Source organism: Pogoniulus pusillus, chromosome 33, assembly GCF_015220805.1.
Source record: "Pogoniulus pusillus isolate bPogPus1 chromosome 33, bPogPus1.pri, whole genome shotgun sequence".
Classification (NCBI taxonomy): Eukaryota; Metazoa; Chordata; class Aves; order Piciformes; family Lybiidae; genus Pogoniulus; species Pogoniulus pusillus.
The window spans coordinates 4,742,523-4,759,216 of record NC_087296.1 but is presented as its reverse complement, the minus strand read 5'-3'; the positions used below and the strand labels follow the sequence as shown (position 1 = coordinate 4,759,216).

The window sequence follows — 16,694 nt, the reverse complement described above, 5'->3', positions numbered from 1 at the left end:
GGTTACATATGGGTGATGCATCCTTTCACCACGGAAGAACACAGCTGGACTGGGAGGCAAGAACTGCTGCTTGTGTGTTCTGCATGCTCCTGCTCTTAAGCACAGATGCCCTTCAGGTCTGTACCTCAGATGTCTATGAATAAAAGGCACCTGCTTGGAAGACCCATGGCAAATACTGTTCCACAGAGCTGGAAGCATTGGTCTGCAAACACTGGTCAAGGGACAAGTGCTTGGACTTTCGTAGCCAAAGTATCCTGCAAGTGGCAAACGCCCTAGAGTCAAGAAACCCAGCTACAGTCTCACTCTAGAGATCCTGCAGCAGGTTTGTTTTGGCAAGCTTGTGTTTTGCAGCTGAAAAACGTTAATCCAGCCGATCCTGCTGGCTGTCTGTGTGCCAGTTATTGGCAAAGCAACAAGTTTTCCCCTCCCCCTTGGAATGGCCATGGACACATCGCGTTCCTGCCATGCTGGCTGCTAGCCCAGCTGCTGGGCGCTGTGGCAATGCAGTCTTAGGGCAGCTGCAGAAACTTCTCAAAACAGAATTAATTGCTTGTAAGATAGGGGGAAAAAACCACACAGCCCCAGTATATTCTTTAGAGGGCAGCGGAGCCTTGGCTCCTCCGGTGGAGCGCGCCGAGGCGGTCGAAGAGGGCAGTCGGAGGCAGCGGCTCAGGGTCCGGCCGCGGCAGCGCACACGGGCAGCGAGAACTCTCTCTCCCGGGACCGCTGCCAGCGCCGGCCTTTGCCCGGGACAAGCGGCCCCTTCATTAGCGGAGGCACCGGGGCTGCCCGCTCGGGAAGCGGCCCCGGGGAAAGCGAGCAGCCGGCAGGGGCCCGAGCCCCGGCCCGCCCACGCACCCCCGCCGGCTCCCGGGGCGGCGGCGCTCCCAGGCGGCACCGAGGGCCTCCTGCTCTTCCGCACCAGGTATTGCCTTCTCTCCCTGCGTGTTTATTTGCTTTGGGCTGCACTTGCGGTCGAAGAGGGAGTGAGAGCTGTTGGGTGCCAGAGCCTTTTCCCTGCTGCCGAGGGCGGGGGAAGGCGACCGCTGGGAACGGAGCGCTGCCCTGGGGACTTTCCATGGGGTACAAACCAGCGCTTGAGGCTCCGGCAGGGAGCGGCTGAGGCCGCACACCGAGCAGTGTTCGCAGTGCATGCGGGCGGCTGGCACCGCTGCTGCTAGCACCGAGCCGCGGGGTTTGGCTGTGAGATGCTCCCGCTTAGAGCTCACCTTGCCCCTTCAAATCCTCACCTTCTCCCTGCTCCCCGCCGCACACACGCAGGCAGTGGGCTCGACAGCCCTCGCCTGGTGGGGAGCAAGGGCCACAGTGCTCTCCAGTTTAGGAAGAAAGTGGGAGCATCACTCAAGGTGTAGCTGCTGTAGGTGGAGGTTGCTAGTGCTAGTAGCTGGGCTGCCAGGGCAGGGCCACTGGTGAGCCTCGCCCTTGCAGTGGGGTCAGTGGCTCTGCAAAGCCCGAGCTGTGCTGGTGGGTACAAGCTGTGTGTAGCTTCTGCTTTGCGCCCAGTTAGTCTTTGGCACATTGGCACAGTCAGGCTTGATGTGCTGCAGCAGTAAGTGGTATGAAAATGGTGTGCTTGATGGGTGCCTGTCATGAACTATTGAGCCATTCCCCTGGGCTGCAGCCCTGCCAGCAGCCCCTTCCCACCCTCGCTGGCTTTTGCAACGCTGGGATCAGTTGATACCAAACCAGCCCCTCTGCAGAAATCCCATCTGGGAAGATGTCTGAAACCTGAGCCCCAGCTCCCCCTCTTCTTCCTCAGCGGTGAGGAGAAATTCAGTCTGGAAATTCAATCTCCATTACAGTCCTAAGGGCTTCGGCAAAGGAGAGTGGTGAGAGACAGCCCAGGGGACATCTCCGGCAGACACATGCCGTACCCAGCAGAGCTGTGGTCATCCGTGGCCTGCTGGGAGGCTCACTGGGCATGCTGACAGCCACACGCAGATTCCACAGCTGCCAGTGCTGGGCAAGGAGGTTTGTCAATAAAAATGTCTTCTAGAGACCTTTCTCAGAACCAGTTTTCCTAAGAAAAGTCATTTCAGCCTTATTGAAACTCCCCTAATTTCTTGGTAGTCTTCTGTCTGTCTTTCTTTTGTGCTTTTGTTTTTTGGTGTTACTAACAATTACCAGGACAATACTGGTTCAGAGCCCATCCTTACCCCTGCAGAGTGTCTTCTTTTCTTGCTGTGTGGGTGCTTTTAGGCTTGGTTTGTGAAAGAAGATAAAATAATTAATGTGAAGAAAGCTAAATGTCTCCTCGAGAAGAAGAAGAGAGGTTGGGACAACCCTTGGCTGCAATGCAGAAGGAATGCAATGACAGGAAACAGTGCCTGCTCCTCTCTCTTCCTACATAGTAGGGACATCAAATTTTAAAGAGTAAAAGCTCAGGGGTAAGTGAGAAGCTGTGTGAAGAGTTACGAGCAAGGACCTCATAAATAAACCCTGAGCTATCATAGTCCCACAGAGTCTGTCTTGCCTAAACGCGTATGAAAGATGCCAAAAGCCACAGGAGGGAGGGAAATCAGCCTATCCTTGTAACTGCAAGCACTGCTGTCCAGGAAAGGTTCTCAGAAAGCAAACAGTGAGGCTGGATTTATACAGCCAAGGAAGAGTGAGTCCTGCAGGAGACAGCAAGACCGCAAGGAAGTAAGACCAAAGGTCTCTATCGCTCAGCATCCTCTCCCAAAGTGAATATTGGTAGATACGCCAGGAGAACATAAAGGCTATAGCCAAGGGAGATTATTCCCCTACATCCCTGCTCAGCTTTTGGTAGTAACCTCTTGAAGGAGTGCCTGAGCCAGCAGGTGCACCCCAGCTCATCTGCTTCAAAGCTGCTGAAGGATTTATCACCTCTGAAGTGGCCCAGTTTCTTCTGGGTCCTTTTAGTTCCTGGCTTTGGGGAGTTGCAGGGTTAAATTGTGCTTCATGGCTCTGTCAGTCTAAGAGCTGGCACCTCACTGGGACAGGTGACTGTCAACCAGGAGCTGTGTGCCACTCACCAGGGCAGGTGCCAAGCTCCAAAACTTGTCCAGGACAAGGACAAAGACACTGCACCTCCTGGAGCAGCAGTCAGCAGCTGGAGATGCTGAGGAGCGGAGCGGAGCTGCTCCAGGACATAAAGCAGGTTGTAAAGCAAGGCAGAGAGAGGCTAATGGGCAGACTCTTGGGGCTCCTGGGGGACACTGTGTGCTGCCAGGAGAGTGTGGCAAGCTTGGATGCCCATGAATCTGGCCGAGGCAGTGTGTCATGTGGGCAGGTACAGGGACCAAGGATGGGTGCCCAGCAGGGCTGCTGGTGACATGGGATGTGTTCTTTCCAAGTGCAGGAGCTACCTCTCTCCTCTGACTCTGCAGCCCAGAGATGGCAGCGCCCAAGGTGGCAGTGGTTGGCGCAGGAGTTATCGGCCTGTCCACAGCACTGTGCATAGTGGAGACTTGCCCCAGCTGCTCTGTGGCTGTCCTCTCAGACCAGTTCAGCCCCAACACAACCAGTGATGTTGCAGCTGGGATGCTGATCCCTCACACCTACCCAGGTGCGTGCAACCCAGCGTGGCATTGCCCATGGCACCTCATGCAGCTGCATGCCTCTATGCAGCAGAGCACAGAGGTACAGGAGGAAAAGTGCCGTGACCTGTGCTCCCCACCTGTCCTGTCTCCTCCACACTAGCTTGTATGCTTCTGTTCCTTGCACTGCTGCTCTCTGCATGTCTGATTTTGTTCCCTTGCAGGCACAGCAATCCATGTGCAGAAGCAGTGGTTCAAAGAGACCTTCTCTTACCTTTTTGCCATCAGCAACTCAGCAGAGGCATCGGAGGCTGGCATTCACCTGGTCTCTGGGTAAGTAAGGCCTCTGGGGCAGCTGTTGGTATGTTTGTTCTGTGTGATGGAGCAGGCAGAGAGGTTTTCCTTGCTGGAGTTCAAGGCTATTCCCTTCATGGGAGGAGCACTTATTACCATATTCCCAGGACAGTGCATTGCAGCTGCTCAGGTAGGATGCATTTTCAAGCAAAACTCCCACAGAGCTGTGCACAGAGAAACCATCCAAGACTGGCCAGCACCAGCTGTCTTTTAATAACTGATGTTTTCCTACTGTCATCCGCCAGTTGCTGTCAGCAATGCTGTTCTCCTTAGGGATGGGACTTTCTGCAGGTACAGGGACACAGTTTGTGGAGGGGAGAGTGTTAGGGGTGTTTTATGCTGCCTGTGGTGTCCAGAGAAATTTGCCTTTTGGGTCTGTTGAGGCCACACACTCTGTAGCTTCATGGGATACCCAGAACATTGTGACCAGGGGTGCAAATGGCCCTATATGAAGGTTCAGCCAGGGTGGCTGCAGCCGTGGTGGGGACAGTGTGTGAGGGGGCTTTGTAGTTCTGCAGCTGGAGATACATGCAGCTACAGTAGTATATTGTAGTACAGCTCCAGTTTCTTTACCCCACTGTGCCACCCTCATTTGGCTTTGGCAGCCCTCTGCCAGTTTGTCAAGGCAGGCATTGCAGTAGCTTGCAGCAGAGTTCCCCTGTTGCTGTTAACCTCATTGCAGAGCCACACTGATGAGTGGGAATAGGCTCCTGGATTCCTGGATTGTGCTAAGATTATGGTACATAACATGGCAGAGCAATAGTGGCTATGCTTTACATCTTTTTCTCTGTCTTTCTAGGTGGCAGATCTTTAAAAACACTCCCAAGGAAGAGTCACCTTTCTGGTCAGATGTTGTCCTGGGATTTCGACCAATGTCCAAAGCAGAACTCCAGAAGTTTCCACAGCACCAGTTTGGTCAGGCCTTTACAACACTGAAATGTGACTGCCCACCCTACCTGCTGTGGCTGGAGAAAAGGTAGGTTTTGGTACAGGCTGGGCACTCAGAAAGCTGTTCAGAGGGACTGGAGGTGACTCCTGGAGAAGCTTAGGTTTGAACAAAACCTGGAAAGGGTTGATTTTCCCTAGGGAAAATCCTTGGAGAGGGGCAGAAGAAATAAATACCCAATTTTTCCAACACATGAAAGGCATCACTTAAGCAATGTCCACTTCTTCCACTGTGGCTCTGCAGTGGGGCTTAGAGTAGGAACACCTCTAGACATAAGATTGGCATAGCCATAGAGGCCACACTTGGCCAGGCAGACATTGAAGGTGCATTGGGAACTTGCCACATCCTAAGATAATGTATGGGTGATCCTCATTTGCCAAACTTCCCAAGTAATATCCCTCTGTTCTTGGTGATACATCCAAGCCCTGGGAGAACAGCATGTCTGGGAACATAGAATCATAAAATCAGGCAGGGTTGGAAGGGACCACAAGGACCATCTAGTTCCAACCCCCCTGCCATGGGCAGGGACACCCTACCCTAGGTCAGGCTGCCCACAGCCTCATCCAGCCTGGCCTTAAACACCTTCAGGCTTGGGGCCTCAACCACCTCCCTGGGCAACCCCTGCCAGCCTCTCACCACTCTCATGCTCAACAACTTCCTCCTCATGTCCACTCTGAATCTCCCCACCTCCAGCTTTGCTCCATTCTCCCCAGTACTGTCACTGCCTGATAGCCTAAAAAGTCCCTCCCCAGCTTTTTTGTAGCCCACTTCAGATACTGGAAGGCCACAAGAAGGTCACCTGGGAGCCTCCTCTTCTGCAGGCTGAACAGCCCCAACTCTTTCAGTCTGTCCTCACAGCAGAGCTGCTCCAGCCCTGTGAGCATCCTCATGGCCTTTCTCTGGACACTCTCCAGCATCTCCACATCCCTCTTGTAATGGGGGCTCCAGAACTGGATGCAGTACTCCAGGTGGGATCTCACCAGATCTCACCTCCCTGGCCCTGCTGGTCACACTTCTCCTGGTGCAGCCCAGGCTTTCTGGGCTGCAAGTGCACACTGCTGGCATGTCGTATCTGTGAAGACTTTACACTTAAGACCTGGTCAACAGTTGGAAATTGGAGTAATTTCTTAATCCAGTCAGGAGAGAAAAGGGCAAATGGCATCATCTTGGTACAGGCCTTTTGGGAATGTTTGCCTGCATGAGATGGGGGCTGCACTTCCTTTGAGGAGTTGTGGCTTCCGAGTTCATGCCTGGCTTAGCTTGAACGTTAGGAAATTTGCCAGCTTCCAGTTGTCCCCAAAATATGTGGATTTTGGAGAACCATAGGAGAGTCAGGGTGCAGAGCTGAACAGGTTCTGACAGCTGGGCCATACATTGAGTCCATTTGAGTGGGAAGTCAGCTGCCTCCACTTGGGCGAGAGCAATAGCCACAAGCTGATTTGAGGTGAAGTAAAGAGAGGTGCACTGACAGCATGGGGCAAATTGTCAGCTGCCTGCTTGGATGCCTCTCCTCTTGCTGCAGAGCTTGCAGGAGAGCAGCCAGCCAGGCTGGGAGTGCTCTGTGGCACCAGTGCCCTGTGAGGTCTGTGCTGTCTCCTCGGTGCACATGCTCTATTGTGTTGCATTGCCTACCTGGATGGGAAATTGCTGCTGAAGCACAATTAAGTTGTACAACCCATTTAGTGTCTGCCATGCCATTTCTGCTCTCCCCTTTTCTCCTGATCTAACCTCCTTGTTTCTCAAAGGATGTAGTTCAATAAGATGATAAAGCTCTTTTTTACTTTCTCTTCTCTCTGGTGATGAGAAATGAGAGCACATTAAACATGTAACTAATGCTCAACCCCCCAGTGACCTGAGCTGTATTTATAGACCATTCTCTCAGCAGGCCACAAGGTAAATTGGGTTTTGTGCCCACCTTGCTGATCCAAAATGGCTTTTAGGATAATTTTTTCTTCCTGCTTACCCAAATTCAGGAGTTTTCTGAATTCAGGAGGTTTTTAATTGGTGTATATTTTTCTGGTGTGATGGCAGAGTCTCCATTGCAATGCTTATGAGCTCTCCCAGCTCTCTGCCCAGCTAAAGCTGCTACATCAGACACTCCCCCTGTCCTCTGTCTCCCTGGCCAGCCTCAGTGTCTTGCTGCACCCAAACTCCAGTCCCCAGAGCACCAGCTGTGCCCTAGACCCTCAGCTCACCCCCTGCTTTATGGGAAACCACTGCCTTTGTAGCAGTGGGGATCACTTTGCCAGCTGCCAGCACATTGCAAAGGGCAGGATTTCCCACAGTGCATCATCCTCACAGGCCTGTCCCCTTATTCACTCGTGCTAAAACCTTCACTGAAGACTCCCAGCTCCTGGATCCAGCTGGCAACATGCAGTGACTCCATCTCATGCCCCTGTTTTTTTTTTTCCATGGGGAGAAGCTTCAAGCTTTAGGCAAGTTCAGGTTGGAATTTAGCTTGGAATTTAGCTCAAAGGCAAACTTCAAGAAAGGGTGAATTTTGCTGAAGAGCAGGCATGGATGCATGGTGCTCTGAGCTGTCCTGGTTGACTCAAGACTGCTGCTCTTGAGAGGTATGGGTCTCCTGGGGGTCCCATGCCACATCTGCCCAGCCTGGAGGGACATCTTGGGTACCTCAGGGCTTCGTACATGCCACTAGATTACAAAGTGGCTCCTGGTAGTGGAGGGTGAGTTGGAGATGAATGTGAAGGTGTAGTACCTGAAAAAGGGGGTGGTACAACAGCACTATCACTGAGTTGGGGAACAAATCTGTGATTTTTCAGCTTGCATGAGCTGTTGCAGCTCATTCTGTGGCTATGGAATGTCATAGAAATCAATGAGTGAGACCTTGGAGGTCCTTTCCAACCCAAACAATTCTGTGAGGACCTGCCTGCCTAGGGTCTTATGCCAGACCTTCCTGTAATACAGATCAACTTGCTCTATCTTTTCCAGCCCAAACAAGCTAAAAACAGCTTTCCTGAGACTGAATCAGACAAATCACAGACAGAAACCCCATGGCATTTTCTCTGCTGCTGTTGAGTCGTGACCAGTGTGTTAAATACAATCAAAGCACGTTTACTTAATGTGCATAATAATTGCCTGAGGGTTTAGAGGTTTCTTTTCTGCCTCACTTCTGCAGTCTTTTTTGCAGGCTAAAAGCAGCTGGAGTCCAGATGTACACCAGAAAGGTTTCAGACCTGTGGGAGCTGCACAGCCAGTACAATATCGTTGTCAACTGTGTGGGCATTGGAGCTCACCATCTGGTGGGAGATGAGAAGCTCTTCCCTGTCAGGGGTCAAGTTTTGGAGGTTCATGCACCTTGGGTGAAGAACTTCATCCGGGATGGGGATGGCTCCACCTATATCTACCCAGGGATACACAGGGTAACCCTAGGGGGAACCAGGGAGAAGGAGAACTGGAGTCTCTCCCCTGACCCTGGCACTACTAAAGACATCTTCAACAGATGCTGCTCCCTTGAGCCCTCGCTGCAGGGAGCTCAGGATGTCAAGGTGAAGGTGGGCCTGAGGCCATCCAGGCAGAGTGTGAGACTAAACAGAGAGGTCTTGAGCCAGGGAGGAGTTAAGCTCCTGGTGGTCCACAACTATGGTCATGGGGCAGGTGGCTTTTCAGTACACAGGGGCACGGCCAAAGAGGCTGCTTGCCTGGTGGGTGAGTGCATTGCTGCCCTGCGAGGCTCCTCATCAAGGGCCAAGCTTTGAATCCCAGAGACTCCTTTCCCATTTAAGGTTAGTGTGAGAGCTCCAAGTAGCAGCTTTGGCCTTTTATTGAATTATTGGGTGGAAGGAGCCTGACAGCTTCTGCCATTGCAGATGCTCAGTGGTATTTCAGCTGGCTTCCAGCTGCCACCTTTGAAAGGCATGCTGGAGGGACCAGAACTGCACATGGTACTCATGACGAGGGATAAACCTTGTATTTAAGTGATGACACCTCTTCTCCCTCCCTTATTTCATCATCTTAAATTGCTTTATAATCAGGAACAAGCTTTTAGCTGACATTTGAATAGACCTACCTAATAGCAAGAGATCTGTCCTGAATGGTACCAGCTGGTTCAGAGGCCACTGCTGGGGTTGGGTAGTGAGGGAATATTCCAACTCAGCCAAACTGAGTTCAGTTTTTGCCCAGGCTCATGATGTGGTTCTTGCAGCTGCTTGCAGATAGTTTGCTTTTTTACTACCTTGACTAAGCTGCACTAGCAGCAAGCCAAGCCACCTCACCACTTACTGCCTGACAGATGAGTATATGGATTAGCAGTGATTTTACTACAGATGCCTATGGCATGTCACTGGTGACTTGTCTCCACTGTGCCAAACAGCTGATCTATCCTTCTATCCTGTAGGCTGTTGCTGATTTCCAGTTGAATTCTGTATCAGCTAAAACTTCATCAAGATATATTTGAGTTCATTTAGGATAAATGTAGTCATTAGAGAGAAAGTCATAGCCTGGGCTGGCATTTGTATTGACTTATAGAAAATGAGACCTCACAACACACCGAGTGTTATTAGGTAAGGCATGTTTAATCAGTGCTGGGTAACAAAGGGAGGTCATCCTCCAAAGCTCTTGCACATCTTCACCTTGTTCAGGTAAAATGTTTATGCTACAAAATCATACATCTTTAGTCCAGGGGTAGGCTTAGTATAATTAGTCCTGGGAATAGGTGGAGTTATTACAGTCAGTTCCTGGAGCTCATTTCCATAATGCCCCATCTTTTACACATGGACTCATAGAATCAGTCAGGGTTGGAAGGCACCACAGGGATCGTCTAGTTCCAACCCCCCTGCCATGGGCAGGGACACCTTACCCTAGATCAGGCTGGCCAGAGGGTCTTTGGGAGGAAGGTCGATATCTTCCTCAGTCTGACCTTTCTACCTTACATCCACCTGGCATCAGTTGTGGGTCACATTCTTGGCTGGAGTTCTCATCTTTGAATCCAGTATTCTTCTTCTCCAAGCTTAACCCACCTCCTTTGTGCTTATCTGATTGATGACGCTATCAGTGCTCACATAGTAAGTGATTTCACTAGGTTTCCACACTCTATGTTCTCTATGCCTTTTCCCACATCAGTATTGTTTTCACAACTGTCTTATCTACGTTGCATGAGGCTTCACTTTGTCCTGCTTTACTCGCGGGTTTCCACGAGAGGGCGATGTTGGACCGAGCAGTTACTGCGGGAAACCCGCACACTGCGTCTCCAAGAGCAACTGCAGTGATGCTCACTCAGTCAACTCCCACAGGCTTGTCAGGCTTGCAGGACTTGGCGGCTGCTGCAGGGCTTGAAACAATCGCCAATCAGTAAGAGAGCTGCAAAATGCCATGAGGGAATGCTTTCTAATTTCTAAAAGGACGTTGAGGAAATAGTTTCTGCTGTGCTGCTACCTTCACCTTTCTGTTGTTAATAGATAATCCTAGGCAAAGTTGTTGCTATAGCAGTGTGTCCCCGAGCTTCCCTCCCGACAAAAGGCTGGAGAGGAAACTACTGTCTGGGGGTAGCCAAGTGTCCTTAAATCCTCAAGGTGCAAGGACAAGGGGACACAGTCTCGAGTTGTGCCAGGGCAGGTCTAGGCTGGATGTTAGGAGGAAGTTATTCACAGAGAGAGTGATTGGCATTGGAATGGGCTGCCCAGGGAGGTGGTGGAGTCACCGTCCCTGGAGGTGTTCAAAAAGCCTGGATGAGGCACTTAGTGCCATGGTCTGGTTGACTGGATAGGGCTGGGTGCTAGGTTGGACTGGATGATCTTGGAGGTCTCTTCCAACCTGGCTGATTCTATGATTCTATGACTTGGGGTCCTGGGATAGATATCCCACAGGGCACCCCCTGGACCATAAGCCCACTGCTTGGCCTGGCTCCTGGCAAGCCCACACACCACTCTGGATGCTCAGGTAATGGAAACCATCACTGAATTGTCCTCCTGGCAGTTTTCCCCCTGCATGTCTCTTTTTCTCAGTGAAGAAGTCAAGGTTAGGTATTGTGGGGAAGGAAAATTATGCATGAGGCAAACTAAGGCTTAATGAGGAATGGGAGCAGCTGGGGAGAAAAGAAAGCAGAAAGAGACTTTTCTGAAAGTGAAAAGTTTCATTAAAATGACATTTCCACATAGTCCCAAGAGAAGCTTGTTCTTGTGCTTTGTTTTACCTCCTTTAAGACTGTCTCACAGCACTGATGGCTGCCAGGACTGGGAGATCCCTGTCCCACATTGCTTTGTTGCTGTTCTTGTCCATTACCTGCCATAGGACAATGTCTTCCTTGCATTGCAAGAGGCATGCACCATGTGTATCATATGCTGTGCTCCTGTCACAGCCAGTTCTGCTCTTCAAGGTCTCATTTCAATTCACCAGCTGATGTTCAAGCCCTCCATTAGCTTTTACTTACATTTATGAGCCAAACAGGGTAGAGGATGCTTGCTTATTTTCTGTGTCACCAGAGACAACAAGGAAGCCTGCTGTAGTTTTTGAAGCACCTGCACATGCATCTCCAGTCAGTATTTTGGCAAAAGTGAAGGCCTGGAAAAAACCCTTTTCATCAAGGAATGTGCTGGAGCCATGGAGGGAGCCTCACTTTTGCTTTTCTCCTTGCCAAATGGGTGCAGGGTTGAGCTTCAAGCAGATGAAGCCTCTCCTCCCTGCGTGCCTTGGAGCTTGGTGAGCCAAGCACTCCTCTGGCTGGTGGGACAGCCCATCTCCTTTGAGCAGTCAGGGAACTGGATTTGGGCTTCTCCACCCCATGTTGCTGAGACAGGGGCTACAAGAGGAGCAATCACACTGGTAGGTGTGCTCCAAAAGTAAAAGATCCTTTTTTCTGGAAAGAAAGGAGCTCAGGCATCTGAAGTCCTGGCAAAGACTCCAAGGAATAGCCCACTTCTCCACAGAGGTAGAGTGTAAGTTACAGACCTTTGGAAGCACTGGCTGCCGTGCTTCTGGGAATCCCTTGGTGGGCAAGGTCTGTGCCTTTTGTCCCTGAGCAGATCACAGGATGTTAGAGGTTGAAGGGACCCAAGGAGATCATCGAGTCCAACCCCCCTGCCAGAGCAGGACAATACTGTCTAACACAGATCACAGAGGGTGCATGGTGTCAGTACTCCAGAAATACTGATGGGGGAAGCTGCCACAAAGATCTGCAGCAGGATAATTGACTCAAACAGAAGGATAAATAGCTTTTCTTCGGGGCATTTAATGGGCCTCTTAAGCCAAAGGCAATAAGCTCTATGCATGCAGATGTTTTCCCTCTTTCTTGCCATCTTTTTGCATCTTACCCATAATTATGCACTAAAATGTTCTTGTCTGGGTTGCTGAGAGCAATCTTGCTGTGGTTTGTCTCTGCAGTGCAAGGCTGAAGACTTCAGCACAAAGACTGAGGGAAAAGCCTTCCGTTCCTAGAGGCATCCCATGGCTGTACATCAGTGGTGTTAGATCAATGTTGTGTTAAGCTTAAGTGAGGAGTGGGAAGTTAGTGGGAAAAATTTACCTCTTCCAGCTGGTGCTCTGCAGGTCTCAGTGCTGGGGTCTCTCCCTGCCTGCCACGGTGCCCTGGGCTCCAGCCAGCACACACCTGGCTCCAGGCATTGATACAGCTCAGAGTAGTTGCGTTTCCTTTGCCTCGTGGGGGAGGTAAGAGTCCCCTGAGATAGTTGTTTGTGCCACCTCTGCAATGCTGACTGGACTGCGAGGAGATGGCAGGGCAGGCTTCCCTCTCTAGCCTCTGGCTTTGCCTCCAGCCTTGCCACCAGGACAGCAGCAGGCACCACACAGGCTCTGCAAAGAACCTTTCTGCTTTCAGGAGATTGCACTTTATCACCTGACAGAGTACAGAGAAACAACCTTGATCCTGAAGAAATTCAATGCACTCTGGCAAAGGGTTGTCCTCCTAACAGCCCACAAGTGAGGTAGGAGCTGGGGCACAACCTTAAGCATTAGCTTGGTTGAGCTTTTAATCATAGAATCAACCAGGTTGGAAGAGACCTCCATGCTCATCCAGTCCAACCTAGCACCCAGCCCTGTCCAATCAATTAGACCATGGCACTAAGTGCCTCATCCAGTCTTTTCTTGAACTTTCTTGCCTGTAGAGGTGGCTGCATCTTCACAATCCCACTTTGTCCTTGCTAGTGCATCTCTGAAGCATCTGACTGGCCTCTGCTCTCCATGACCATTGCTGAGGATGGGGGACAGACACACTGTGAGATCTGTGCTGCAAGGAAGCCCCCTGCAGTAACAGCTAATCTCTATCCAAACTCAGCTGTGGAGACTATTCTGCTTTGAATCAGTACCAGCATCTCTGTGCCACTGAGGCCAAACTGCCTCCGAAGGAGCCTGCGGGAAGAGCACAGAGTTCTGTCCTCACCGTCTGCTCCTGGCCAGGTTGCTTGGCTGCAGGGGAGCTGTGGCATCTTTTCTGCTGAGGGCAAGGCCGTTTTTCTCCTCCCAGCTGGGATTGTTTTAAAGACATTTCAAATGTAACCAGCTGGGGGGGAGGACTGGCTGACCTGGTAATAGTTCAGAAAAGCAACCTGTAAGAAAAGCAACCTTTTTTCTTACAGGTAAAGGCAATCACAGAAACATGCAAGTTGGCAAAGCCCCTCAGGATCACCAAGTCCAACCTAGAACCCTACTCTACAAGATTCATCTTAAACCACAGCCCTAAGCACCACATCCAAACGACCCTTAAACACATCCAGGCTTGGTGACTCTACCACCTCCCTGGGCAGCTCACTCCAGTGCCTGACCACTCTCTCTGTGAAAAACTTCTTCCTAATGTTCAGTCTAAACCCCCCTAGTCTCAGCTTGAGGCCATTCCCCCTCATTCTGTTTCCAACTACCTGTGAGAAGAGATCAGCTCCAGCCTCTCCACAATGTCCCTTCAGGTAGCTGTAGACAGCAACAATGATACTGAATTTAGTGTCCTGCACCACTGGGACAATTTTCAGACACGTGGGTGAGATCTCTCTATCAAAAGTGGATCCATATTGTTAAGTTGGCCTGCCTACTAGCCCAGGACATTTTTGAACACCTCCTGTCCTATAAAAGCTGCTTTTCACCCATCAGGTCCACCAGGCCTGCTGCCAGCCACTCTCAGCCTTCGTTTGATCCTGTAGCCTTTAATGAGGCATAAAGTCTACAGACACATGCCAGTGTATCAAACAACACAGGCTGTAGGAAGGGTGCACAGGGCATTAATTATGGTCTTAGTTTGTTTGTGAAATTGCTGCCTGGAGAGGTTGCTGCTGTTGTCCTTAGTAGCTCCAGTGCTCTGGCTTGCATCCCTCCTCCCCTTGGAGAGCCCTTTTCAGCAAGTGCTTGCAGGTGAAAGTCATTCTCCACCATCAAATTATGGCACCTGCTTGATTACTCCAGTGCCATTGCCATCCCCTGTATCAATATTTGGCATTTGTACTGTGCTATGTGAAGCCATTAAAAACCTCTAATAAAAAGGCTTATGTAACTTCTGAAAGCCATAATTATTACTCCAGCTGTGCTGTTGTGTAGAATCCTGAGCATTATAGATTAAGCCCTCTGCCAGATCACTCTTTTTTTTTTTAATGAAAGATATTCATCCTCGAGCTCAGAGGTGTTAAAGTGTCAGTAAAATTGAGTACATTAACAAGCAAAAGAAGAAAAATGAGAAAGCTGAGTCCAAAGTAACAACAAATTACCAGCAGTGTGTAGTAGAAACTCAGGGCAATTTTTAAGCCAAGCTGGACATCTGTCTGGGATTACAGCATTGATGCAGGGGAAATGCAGACAGCAGAGCAGTATCACAAAAATCTTTGTGCAGTAGCACATGAGCTGCACCTGAGCTACCACTCCTTAATTGCTCCAGACTGGGAATCTTCTGATTGGTGACACCTGTTTATTTTTATGCTAGTGCCTGGTCAGTAAAAGTCCCAGCCCACAGTGAAAAAGCAGGCAGAGTTCTGCTTGTTAGGAATGATCAGGCAATTCAGTAAAAGGCAGAGCATGAAATTCACTGCTGCTCTTCTCCAGGAGTGAAATACAGCTGCTGGAGGCAATGCAGTCCCGTTTGTGGGTACCACAAAGATTAGGGCAAAACAAATAAAGGTAAGGCCCAGGGATAGCAGAGCTGCAGAGCATCTTCTACTGAGGGGCTGTGTCATTCCTCTCCTGTCTCCTGCAGTGAATGTATGTGCACAGGTACAGGTATGTCTGTGTACAAGTGCACAGGAGCATGACTCAGAGGTAAATCTCGATCTGTAATCCTCGCTCCAGGCCATTAATTGTCAGCCACCTCTTTCATCACAGAGCACAGGAGGCTGTGGTGCTGGAGTGCCTCTGCCTGTGCCTCGCTGAGAAGAGTGAGATCAATCTTGTGTTAAGCTGCCTAAATAGCCCACGAGTTCAAGGAGAGCTAATTGGAGACTGCATGAACATATTTCTTTATCAGCTGTTATCTTCAAGCCTACCAGCGGCGAGCTGAGAAGTGGTTTTAATGACCCAGGCAGCTGAGCTTTAGCCTTAACAGCTGCTCAGGCAGGTATTTCTCAGCAGTGGTTAAGTGGGTAATAGACCAATGTGGCCAATTTACTTCTGAGCTGCTAACAGAGAGAGAGAGAGACTCTTTTCCTGAGTTTTCATTGGGGTTTAAGGCATGGGAAGGAGAAGGGACTGTACCTCTCCTGCAGAGATACTGGCAACAGGGAAGTCTGTCAATTGGTGCATAGAAAACTACTTCCCAGGATTTGGATATGGTGGACTTGGGAAAGTTGGAGTAGATGATCTCTAAGGTCCTTCCAACTTCAGCCATTCTATGATGACTTGGCGCTACTGGATCAACAGCTGGACTTGGTGATCTGGGAGCTGCAGTTTTAAGGAACAGGAGTGGGACTGGGCTTGCACTGTAGCTGTCACTGAGAAGTCACCAGAGGAGCTATAAACATTTCACTCCTTGTTCCTCGGGGGCATGGCAGAACTTTGGAATGTAAATGTACAAGGCAATGAAAGAGACCCAGAGCAAATTTCTCACTCCTGTAGACAGAGGAGCAGAGGCACACACATCTGCTGTGGGGAGGGGGACACTCTGCTTCTCTTTGTATGATTTTCAAAATGACCTCATAAAGTTTTTACACAAAACACACAATACACTCCAATATTGCTGGCCAAAATCATACCACAACATCTTTAGCACCAAGGCTGCTTTTAACTGTCAGCATCTGGTCAATAAATGACAGGGTGTGAAATCCTATTCAAATAAAAGATTGTGTTTGTATGGTTGCAGAGAAAAAGGCAAGAGAGGAAAGGTCAAGACTCCAAAAGTATGAAGTGCCCAAATGCATTCAAATGCATCTTTTAACTCTCTCTTGAAGTTTAATTCTTGAGAAACCAAAGCTTTCCTACAAGCTTGAACAATGTATATTCAAATAAAAGAGCCCTGTCTGAGCAGAGCAACAACCACAAGGTCTTCCTTGGTTTTAGCATCACAGGTTCTGTTGTTGCTCTCCTCTCACTGTATCCCAAGCCCTATCACCGACGTGCACCTGTCTCTGTATTACCCAGGTAAGGCACGTTCAGACCACACAGACGGGCTGAGAGAGCAGGTGGCGGCGAGGGGCAGTTGTTTCAATAGAAGCCGTCTGGACTTCTTCCCCGGCCAGCGTGGGTCTGGGTGTGACAGTGACCACGGCCGGCCCCACGCTGCTACCTGGGCACCGACCCACGTCCGTGGGGCTGCCCGGGAAAGGGAGCGCCCGGGGCGCAGCATCCCGGGGCAGGGAGCGCCCGGGGCGCAGCACCTAGTAGAAGGGAGCGCCCGGGGCGCAGCATCCCGGGGCAGGGAGCGCCCGGGGCGCAGCACCTAGTAGAAGGGAGCGCCCGGGGCGCAGCATCCCGGGGCAGGGAGCCCGGGGCGC

General features: G+C 50.5%; 1 protein-coding gene across 4 annotated transcripts; it reads left to right on the top strand.

Annotated features, from left to right (window-relative positions):
- Positions 1-435: 435 nt before the first annotated feature.
- On the top strand, positions 436-16,236 carry DDO (D-aspartate oxidase). Of its 4 annotated transcripts, none has more exons than XM_064170353.1 (5): positions 436-925; positions 3,344-3,550; positions 3,746-3,854; positions 4,675-4,851; positions 12,940-16,236. In XM_064170353.1, exons 2-5 carry the CDS (start codon positions 3,379-3,381, stop codon positions 12,977-12,979), a joined length of 498 nt encoding a protein of 165 aa, XP_064026423.1. In that variant the 5' UTR covers positions 436-925; positions 3,344-3,378; the 3' UTR covers positions 12,980-16,236. The 4 variants fall into 4 exon arrangements, with proteins under 4 accessions (XP_064026423.1, XP_064026420.1, XP_064026424.1 ...); XM_064170350.1 differs by having other exon boundaries at positions 7,973-16,236; XM_064170352.1 differs by having other exon boundaries at positions 853-925; positions 3,339-3,550; positions 7,973-16,236.
- Positions 16,237-16,694: the final 458 nt, after the last annotated feature.

Bases quoted from the DNA above. Each gene is read 5' to 3' on its own strand.
- DDO (XM_064170350.1), top strand. From the start codon at position 3,379: ATGGCAGCGCCCAAGGTGGCAGTGGTTGGCGCAGGAGTTATCGGCCTG. The intron at 3,855-4,674 runs GTAAGTAAGGCC...CTGTCTTTCTAG, and splicing joins GGCATTCACCTGGTCTCTGG to GTGGCAGATCTTTAAAAACA. The intron at 4,852-7,972 runs GTAGGTTTTGGT...TCTTTTTTGCAG, and splicing joins CTGCTGTGGCTGGAGAAAAG to GCTAAAAGCAGCTGGAGTCC.